General features: G+C 40.6%; 2 protein-coding genes across 4 annotated transcripts in view; one reads left to right on the forward strand and one right to left on the reverse strand.

Annotated features, from left to right (window-relative positions):
* Nucleotides 1-1,812, forward strand: part of josd2 (Josephin domain containing 2) — a 2,629-nt gene extending 817 nt beyond the window's left edge. Inside the window, exons 3-5 of the mRNA XM_014012684.1 lie at nucleotides 524-649; nucleotides 839-1,033; nucleotides 1,213-1,812. Coding sequence (XP_013868138.1) covers nucleotides 524-649; nucleotides 839-1,033; nucleotides 1,213-1,318 — 427 coding nt within the window. The 3' untranslated portion in view covers nucleotides 1,319-1,812. The remainder of the gene's footprint in view (nucleotides 1-523; nucleotides 650-838; nucleotides 1,034-1,212) is intronic.
* Nucleotides 1,813-4,139: 2,327 nt separating this feature from the next.
* Nucleotides 4,140-10,212, reverse strand: part of ttyh1 (tweety family member 1) — a 38,102-nt gene continuing 32,029 nt past the window's right edge. For 2 of the 3 annotated variants that reach the window (XM_014012686.1, XM_014012685.1), the window contains 2 exons: nucleotides 9,088-9,166; nucleotides 4,140-6,255 (listed from right to left, as the gene is read on the reverse strand). In XM_014012686.1, the coding sequence (XP_013868140.1) occupies nucleotides 6,172-6,255; nucleotides 9,088-9,166 (163 nt within the window). In that variant the 3' untranslated portion in view covers nucleotides 4,140-6,171. The remainder of the gene's footprint in view (nucleotides 6,256-9,087; nucleotides 9,167-10,212) is intronic. The other variant, XM_014012688.1, reaches the window with a different exon arrangement.

Raw genomic sequence — 10,212 nt, forward strand, 5'->3', positions numbered from 1 at the left:
ATGCTGCTTTGGGTCTGAAGAACATCATCAACAACTTATGGGGCTTTACTCATTGTCTCCATGTTTGTTTACTTTTTCCTAAATTAGTTTCAGTAACTCTACGTTTTATTATAATACTTAACAGAGGGATAAAAGTCAGAGAAACTATTAGATGACAAGCCTAAAATACTGGAACTGAAAAACCAGAGGCTTCTCATAAATGTAGAGGCACATTTACAAAAATAGTCTCAGATAAAGTCACTGTTATGAAATGGAAGAAGAACCTGGAGGGAAAACAGCGGTGGTGCTGTTTCCTACAGATAAAACCTTTGTGAGAGAGGCCACCTCATCTGCCATTAGCCTAATTAAACACGAGGTGTGGCGAGTCATGTGGCTTTTTACAATCATCATCTATTTTTTTTTTAAAAAGCTGGTAATTGCAACAAATACTGTACAAAAAATATGATTTCAAAGAGTTTCAAGCTGCGCTGGATTTGCTGTGGGGTTTGTTTCTTTACAACACGATGCTGTTGGCTTTTTGCAGGCTGGCTCCACAGTGTGTGGTGAACCCCCACCGCTCTGTGCTGGGCACAGGAAACTATGACGTTAACGTCATCATGGCCGCTCTACAGAGCAGGGAACTGGCAGCGGTGTGGTGGGACAAACGCAGGTGAGAAGTAGTTTCAGCTTCAGGTTTATTTTGAGTATCAGCAGGACCCACTTTCAGTAATTAAATGATTTGACGCTACTTGTATCAGTACTAGATACTGGCAAATACTTTTAAATAAAAGTATTTGTATGTGTACTTGGTTTGGTTCATGTTCCTATTAAAATGTCTTTGTCTTTTGCAAAACAACAGGACGGTCCAAAGCCTTTGCATGTCAAAGGTCCAGGGCTTCATCCTCAATGTCCCCTCACGAGTATCTTTGGGCATCATGTCCCTCCCGCTCCGTCGGCGCCATTGGCTGGCGGTCCGGCAAGTTAACGGGCAGTACTACAACCTGGACTCCAAACTGAAGAGTCCTGTCTGCATCGGAGGAGAGGCAGAGCTACGGTAGGAATGTCCTCCCAACAGACATGTGGCCTGCTCTGAGTTAGAGCAAATCTTGTTTCAGTGAGTGAGTCATCCCCATCGGTCACATGGGGTTTACTTCACTCTTTTGTTTGCCTCTGGACACTGAAATCTTGTATTAGACCCGTACTGTAAACATTTCCTTTGTCTCCTCATCGCAGGACGTTTCTCAGTGAGCAGCTTTCTCAGGATGTGGCAGAGATGCTCCTGGTTGTCCAACGGGAGGTGGAGGAGGACGGTTCGTGGCTAAACTCCGACAGGGAGTGACGCTTTGTGTGTGTGTGTGTGTGTGTGTGTGTGTGTGTGTGTGTGTGTGTGTGNGTGTGTGTGTGTGTGTGTGTGTGTGTGTGTGTGTGTGTGTGTGTGTGTGTGTGTGTAAAGAACTCAACTCCTTTGGGAAAAAGACAGACTTTGTTAAACTTCAGGGAATGCACATTTTAATAGTTCTACACAAACACATAAGAGGAAAATCCAAAGAGGAGCAGAGGCTGAAGTTGACTCCTGAAATGAAGAAGATCTGATTGTTCTGACCCGTTTACCTCCATTGTCTATCTTTCTCTTGGTACTTTAGTTTTAAAGCTGAGCAGGAACACCAAAGCTGACAGAAGTTTAAGGAAAGTTTGAGGGAAAAAAACAAGCATGTTGTGAAAAAAGACTGAACTGGTCACAGTGGTTCTCAGATAATTGAAAATGAAATGAATGATCATTAAGACTTGGGTCATTAGAAACACTAATAATCATAAAATGTCATGTTTATTGAAGGAGCTGCACTGTTTCCCTGTTTGTGGTTAACTTTCTATGCACTGTGGAGTGAGATTTACGAGCTGTAATGGTGCGTTCACACCAAACGCGATTTCACCATCAGGTTTACATGCAAAGTCTATGGTGGACGCGCTTCTATCAGTGTCAGAAAGGGCTGCGGCGCCTCAAACGCGATTAGAGCAGCTTGATTTGAACGATCTGAGCGTTCGACGTGCTTGAGGTGCAAATCTGAACTTTTGCAGCTCGACGCACCGCATCAACCAATCGAGACTCCACTGTGTGACGTAGTGACATGTTTCCCAACAGGACAGTTTACTGAATGATGTCCACTAACCTGAAACAGATGGAGAGGAGCTCTTTAGCTGAAATCGAGCGCCTGCAGTCTGTGTCCTGACAGGAGATATCCTCACCAATGCGTGGCAGCGACTCATCAGACTGGACTCGGGACAAAAATAGTCCTGAAAGCGAGCTGTGAGCCTCTCCCACAGCTCCTGGGTGATGAAACTCAGAATGTCTCTGAATCATCTGGTGAATTAATTATGAATTAATTATCTGATGAACGTGACATGCTCTTGCTCTCTGTAAATAAAGCAAAGCCACTTCCTCGTCCGACGTTAAACAGAGCCTGACAGAGGAGGGAGGGGCGGGGAGGCTCTTGCCATGCAGCGCTTCAAGAGCTGTCCTGCGTCTGACCTCAAAGTGCACAAACTTGAAGCGTTGGATGCGATTTTGAAGCTGAAATCGCGTTCGGTGTGAACGCAGCATAAGTGTCTTGTTGGTGCTCATACAGGCACATATACCAGAGTAATAACCCCTGAGGTCTGTAATATGAAGCAGAATCAGTCTATTTCTTTGACCCTGAAAACCCAGATTCTTTTAAGGGTATTTCTTTGAGTTTCTTTGCCCTCATGATACCTACAAGATCAAAAATTATCTTCAAAACAAAATTCTGGCACCATTTTGAGATATTTTCTTTTGTTCAAATTTGTTTAATTGTGAAAGTTTTCCTTGCAGTTTTATTTTTAACTAAATCAGTAAATGTCTGTATTTCTGCACTGAGGTATTTTAAAGTGCCTGTGACATGCTGATCCTTCAAATACAAAAAGTAAACATCTTTATTTTAAGAACCTTGGCTTAATACATGATTTTACCCATTTTGTTACACAACTGTCATTTTCTGTTCAGCCAAAGTGAAACAGGAAGTGACTTGAAAGGGGAACACTTGAAGAAAGAAAACTCACTGGTCTTTTGTTTACTGAAATAGTATTTGAACTCCAACTCTTCATCTCTCTGATAGACTCAAAATAATCTAAAGGAACATCAGATTCTTCTCTACAGTCTGTTAGCCTTTGTTTACAACCCTCTGTTCACGTTCAGACATTTCCCTTTGACTTCACTTCCTGTTAGTTCACATACAGCTCACATCTCAACAATGGTTCATCTCAGCGGTGTGAAGTTTTTTTGCAATGTTATTGAGGTTATTACATGGAGGCAGCTGTGGTGTAGTGGTAGAGCAGCTGGCTTGGGACCCGAAAGTCACAGCTCCACTCCCGCCATGCCCATGTTGTGGTGTCCTTGGGCAAGACACCCAATCCCCAACTGCTCCCCGGGTGCCTCACATGGCTGACCGCTGCTCCACTTGGGTGTTTCTCACGTGTGATTGGTTAAATGCAGATCACAAATTTCGTCATTGAATGGTAACATGCATTGGATGACAAATAAAGCACCTTTATCTTTACAAACATTTGATGTCACAGGCAATTTAAACCTACTTCATAGTACAGACTCAGTCTTTGTTTTATTTTATACCTCTCTTCAAACATTTTTTGTTTTTCCTTACCTTTAGTATTTGAAGTCTCTATGAACCTTTGAACCCATAATATGTCAGAGTGAACAATTTGGCTATTTCATTTTTTAGTTTTGTGTTGCCATTTAAATCTAAACTATTAATAATCAGACTAAACAAGTTGACGTCACTGTGGTGTATCACTCGCTAAATCACAGCTTTGTTTATGACAGGAACTTAAAAAGCCCATTTTATTTAAAAAAATATATATAAAATGCAAGAATGTTTAGTGTTCAAACACATGCAAAAACAGTGGTTCTGTGACTGTATGCTGAATTTCTGTTTGTCTTTTTGTCTCGCCTGTTGAACTATGCAGGAGCATTGTCTCTGATAAACACTAGTGACTAACTGAGCCTGAAGCCTAAAGGTTCATGATATAGATGCTTATTTATAATAAACACTGGCTTTTTTTGTTTAAGTATGATTTTTTTTTATTCCACAGCATTTTGTGTTTTCACACTGTAGAAACAATGACAGCAGTTGTCAGGTTATTGAAGTTATTTTTATTTATATTAGACTCTTGAGTGTAAAAGGATGCCATTCAAAAGGAGCATTGATAACCATACAAACTCAATTCAAGGATTAACATTTGGTAAAGGAAGGGGAGGAGTGGGGTTCAATGAAATCTCAAACTGTATCATATATACACAAAACATCTTGGAGAAATCTCAGAAACCCAATGCTATACATAGTTATTATTGCTCGTTACGGTAGAGCTACTGCAGCACCAGTAGCAAGAATCATATTGCTATGTACCTGCTGTTGTTGCATGGGATTTGTAGTCGTCTACTCTCAAGACTCACATGGTTCTCCATTTTTAAAAGGGTTTTAGAAGCCCTGAAATTTTTTAAAATATATTTTCTAAAGAGGAATAGTTCAGATCTTTAACAGTGGGGCTGTGTAGAAAAGTTATGAACAGTTAAAACTAGCTTGATGCAAATAAATCTTTGAAGGACATCAGTTTAGAGAAAACGTTTAATTCTTACTAGAACTATGAGCTAATGCCTTGGACTAGCATTTAGCTTGTCAGACAAGAAGTTCACTCAACCCAGCCATTAGCTTATTTGGCTAGCAGTTAGCGCATCAGACCAGCTGTTAGCTTGTCAAACTAGCCATTAGCTCTTCTAAATAGCAGTTGTTTAATTTGGCCAGCCATTAAATCATCGAACAAGTCATTAGCTCTTCTGACTAGCAGTCATTTCGCAAAGCCAGGCATTAGCTCGTTGGACTAGCATTTATCTTACTGGGCAAGCTTGAGCTAACTTAGCTGTTAGCTCTTTGAACTAGCCATTAGCTTAGCTGGGCTAGCCATGAGCTTGTCAGAGTAGCAGTCTACTTATTGAGCCAGCCATTAGCTCATTTGGCTAGTTGTTAGCTTGTGAAACTATCCATTGGCTTATTGGACAAGCAGTCTCTGTTGATGCAAGGTGCAGCCATGTTGAAATGATGACGCTCAGGCTGCTGAGGTCCTTTTGTGCCAACCTCTCGACTCGAAAAGAAACTCAAAACTTGAAAATTACAACTCGGGAGTCCAAAACCACAACCTCCGAGGACAACTGTAACAGCATTAGCTTGTCAGACTAGCAGTTGTCTGATTAGGATGGCCAGCAGCTTGTTGGGGAAGCCATTATTACGTTGGACTAGCCCTTAGCTTGTCAAACTAGTCATTAGCAACTTATTGAGCTAGCCATTAGCTTGTTGAGCTAGCCGTTAACTTGTTAAACTAGCCGTTAGCTCAGTGGACTAGCCGTTGGCTTGTTAAATTAGCAGTGAACTCATTAGGCTGGCTGGTAGCTCATCAAGCTATTAGTTTTATTTCTCCAGACAGTGTACCTGTTTAAATAGCTATGTACAGCAGTAAGGTCATTTTTAAAAAACTGTTCCACAGAACCCCACTTCCAAATATCTGAACTACTGTTTTAAGAAAGATGGTTCAAGATTGCTGTAGACAGTGAAATATACAGAGTACCACTGTAAGGTAGTACAAGAGAAATACAGAACTGCCACCTATAAAAAGTAATAATAAAAAAAATATACCAAGTGAAGGAACTGCATGACCATTCACAGAAAACAAAATGTGTTTTGCTACGTGCCAGAGTTTTTCTTCACAATATTCATATAAAAACATGAAAATAACTTGGTGATACAGATACATGTAAGAATATAAAACTACAACGCAGTAGCATCAATACCATTCTGACTCGCCTTGTCACTGTTCACAGTTTACACACAGTTTCGACACACAAAGAAAAGAAAACGAGACCAAGTGGTCTTGATTTATAGCTTTGCACAAAACCAGCACTATGCCAGCTGGTACCATCAGCAGTCCTTTCAGAACTGTTTCTTTTAAGTGCTTTTATTAATAATTTTCGGTGGTACTGACGTTACACACTTTAAATTTACATCTAGCATTCATTTTATTTAGATTAGTATCTTTTTTCCCCATTTCATTAAAGTGTCCATTCATATGAAAACTAAACCTTTTTTTCTATACATTTTCTAACCTTTTTTTTTAACGTGAATACAGGTTCCTCGAATGGGGTGGGTTAGGGTGTGATTGATTTCCCCCATAACCAGTCAGCATGCTGGGAGAGTACTGTATAACAGAACCCAGTGAAGCCAGTCAAGACAAAGGATGTCGAAGAGGTCCAAAGGCACATAAAGAGAAAATAAGAGATAAAAAAAACATGTTACTCTCATATGAAGATAATCTAACAAAAAGCAATAACATGTTTTAAAATCCATTCATGTTTTTCTTTGACACAAATCCAAACATTTTATTTTCATGATGTACCAAATACTTTTCTGGGGTAGAGGGTTTGGACAGCAGAAAGACCAATTATTAAATTGTTGTAACGATCATGGTGCATGCAGTTAAAGCAATAGTTCAGGTCTTTTAGAGTGGAGTTGTGTGGAAAAGTTATGAACAAGTAGTATCTCACCTGTTGTAGATAGCTCTAAACTCTAAAAGCTAATGGCTAGCATGAACAGAGCTAAGGCTATAATAGAGTGTTTTAAAACAACTCCAATTTTAAACATTTTACAGTGGTTTGTGGGAATGTTGTTTTGTGTACCTTTACACTGGCAGTAATCTCAAATTTTATGTTTTTTTTTTTTACAAATCTGTGTTTTTTTAAGCACAAATGGCTGCAACTAGCTGTAGCTTTTCCTGTGCAGCCTGGAGTACTTCCTGAGGGAATATTCTGTTTTAACTAACTTATAGCTCGTCAGTCTGACCCGTCATTTAAAGAATTATCTTCAACAGGTAAGACACTGACTGTTTATTACCTTTACACAGAACCCCACTTTTATAGATTGGAACCATCTTTAGGGTGACAACACAAATATTTTCTAGTTACAAAACACGAGCACAAATATAAACATCTCAAGCAAAAGTAATGAAGGGTTAAAATCCCTAATGAAGCATCAACGTTTTTAAAAACATTATTTTTAGTTGTTTTAAAAGAATAATAAACACAGCACAGTTGTCTATTTACTTTAAAACTTTTAGTTTTTAATACCTTCTTGAGGCTCCTAAAATACTATTTCCATGTGGATGCATGATTCTGTTAATCAGCCAAGAGCGGAACAAATTTTTCATTTAGTGAATTAGCTTTTTCACTAACTTTTTCACCAATTAGCTTCCGCTAAATTAGGGTTTGCCAACTTTAAATGGATCCACGATTAGTTGTAACATTATCAACATTGATAAACGTTTATTGTAACTGTAAAATAAAGACTGTAAAAATACTGTAGGCTGTTTAGTTTTGCAAATTTTTAAAAATGTATTTTAACATGGACGGAGCCATTTTATTTACATGCAAAGCATTCTGGGTAAATGATGACATGGACAGGTCATCGGTATGAGCGAGCTATATCCACTCTGAAGGATAATCTTGGACAATATCTGATGATCGACTCTTTTAAATAAAACCAGAGAGCGTTGACAGAGAGGAGAAGGTAGAAATAACTCAGTCTGTAACTGAAAATATAGATGTAGGACAACAGAGCTGCTTCATGGAAGAAGAACCTCAGCCTGTTAGCCTTTGCGCTAGCGCTGACGCTATATTGCCTTATATGCAGGGCTGGGTAAAAAAAAAAAATCAATTTTATCAATCTTGGATTGATTTCATTTAAATTTGAGAAAATCGATTCACAGGACATGAGATAGATTCGTTCCCACGGCGTCTTGTACACGTGTTTCTATATTTTGTCACTTCTGGCTTGCTGTATATTTACATCCGGTTGACATTCAGTGCTAACATAGCTTTCAATAACAAGTTGTCTGGATCAAAACAAAAGAAACTAAGGAATCACTAACGTTACCAATCGACTCTCTGCAGAACTTAAAGATAACAGAGACCATGGGGACTTCTGTTTGCAAAGATTTGCACTCCTACATGGTAGCGAAAATGAAGCAGGGTTTGATGAGCGGCTAGTTAGGCACTCGAACCAAACTACGGTATGTAAACATCTGACTGAACTGTTCTCCACCGGCATGTTTAAACGTGTTAAAGACGACATTCTAACAAAATCGTTTAGTTTTGTTACTCGGGGTGACCCATATACTGTATTACCAATATTATTATTTTTGCGCTGAGCTAAAACATATATATGGTGAGAGCATCGGGGCTAACGCTAAAGCTAACAGGCTAAGCTGTGGTTCTTCTTCCATGAAGCAGCTCTGTTGTCCTTCATCTATATTTTCAGTTACAGGCTGAGTCATTTCTACCTTCTCCTCTCTGTCAATGCTCTCTGGTTTCATTTAAAAGAGTCGATCGTCAGGTATTTTCCGAGACTAACCTTCAGGGTGGATATAGCTCGCTAGCAGCCTTGCACAGATGACCTATCCGCATCATCATTTACCAGAATGCTTTGCGTGTAAATAAAATGGCCCCGTCCATGTAATATACTTTTAAACTTTTAGTTTAAAAATGATAAAACTAAACAGCCTACAGTATTTTTACAGTCTTTATTTTACAGTTAAAATACATGTTTATCAAATAAAGTCTAATGTTACAACTAATCATGGATCCCTTTAAGTCTGCTAACAGCTAACTAACAAGCTAATATGAATGGGCCCAGCCCCTATTATCTATTAGTTCATCTACTCTGTAGGACTTCGTCCCCAAACAGACCACTTCGTAGTTACAAACTGGTATGACAAGGTGAGCACTTGTCACTACGAAATGGTCTATTTTCCAATCAGATCATTCTGAGACTGTCTACTGAAGGTAAGATACTGACTACTCACCACCAATCCATAAAACCCAACTTTAAAGACCATGACACTAAGCTCATGTTGTTGACTGAACATTTCAGTGAGCGAGGTTGTGGTTTAACTACTGGTCATCAAGTCGAGCGCTGTTACAGCAGTGAAAACAAAACGCACAGGTCGTTACGGTCTCACAGGTACAGAGGAACTCACAGAGGGGGGTGGGGACTGCCTGTCAGTCAGGGGTAGGCTCTCATAGCCAGGGTTGCCATTGGAGGAAACGTTTGGAGTCCTGTATGGAGACAGAAAGAGACAAGGACAGAGGGGGTGGGGGGGTGACACAGGTGAGACACATTCAGAAAGGCAGAGGGGACAGAGGCCATGGGGGGGTTACGGGACCCAAAGACAGGTGAAAAGGAAAGAAGAAGAAGAGAAGTGATTAGAAAAAAGCTGCAGAAAAGCACAGCGCGTTTTAGAGCTATGAGGTATCAGTGCTTTGGAGCTAGCAGCACTCAGGTGAGGCACTGCGAGCACAAACGGTCCACTCCTCACTGAAAGGGATTAAATATTCTGCAATTTAAGACTGCAGTGTTTTCTCTACTGAACCTGCTCATCTGCACCATTAGAACCCTCGAGAACTTTTAAACCATGTTCCACAGAAGAGGAATTAGAATTGTTTTTATTTATTTTTTTGATTTCATCTCAGTGGAGTGGACTGTATTTTCATTCTACGGCTGAATTTCTGAGCTTCTTTTGTGTTTGTGTTATTTCTGTGAGCATTTAGCAGCACTAAATATGCTGGTCAGCGAGGAAGAGGAGGAGGAAGAGAGGGAGAACCAAACAGGAAGCAAAAAATCAGAATCACGAAGAGAGAAGGAGCAGATTTGGACACAGATGCAGGAATGAGGGTGGGTGGAAGAAAGGGGGCGGGGCAGGTGTCGAGAAGGAGTTACCTATCGTCAACCTGAGCCTCACGTCGCCGGAGACTTTTTTTGTTTTTGTTTTTACGAGCGCAGCCGGGGTCGACGCCACCCTCCCTCCCCCCGCAGCGCAGCAGCAGCAGAAGGGGACGGGCCGCTGTCGCCGCCGCTTTGAAAGCAGATTGGTGAAAAATGTCCCGAGCGGGCCTACGTCTGTCCTGAAACACGCGACAGACGGATAGACAGACACACAGACAGACAGACAGACCTCTGCACTCGTGTCTGTTTCTCTGCCTAAGCTCTCCCTCAGACTGACCTGTCTGTGTGTCTGTCTGCAGCTCGTGTGCTCAGCCTGGCAGCTCTGACCCTACCTGTCTGTGTGTCTGTGTGTGTGTGTGTGTGTGTGTGTGTGTGTGTG

Source organism: Austrofundulus limnaeus, unplaced genomic scaffold (genome assembly GCF_001266775.1).
Source record: "Austrofundulus limnaeus strain Quisiro unplaced genomic scaffold, Austrofundulus_limnaeus-1.0 Scaffold93, whole genome shotgun sequence".
Taxonomy (NCBI): Eukaryota; Metazoa; Chordata; class Actinopteri; order Cyprinodontiformes; family Rivulidae; genus Austrofundulus; species Austrofundulus limnaeus.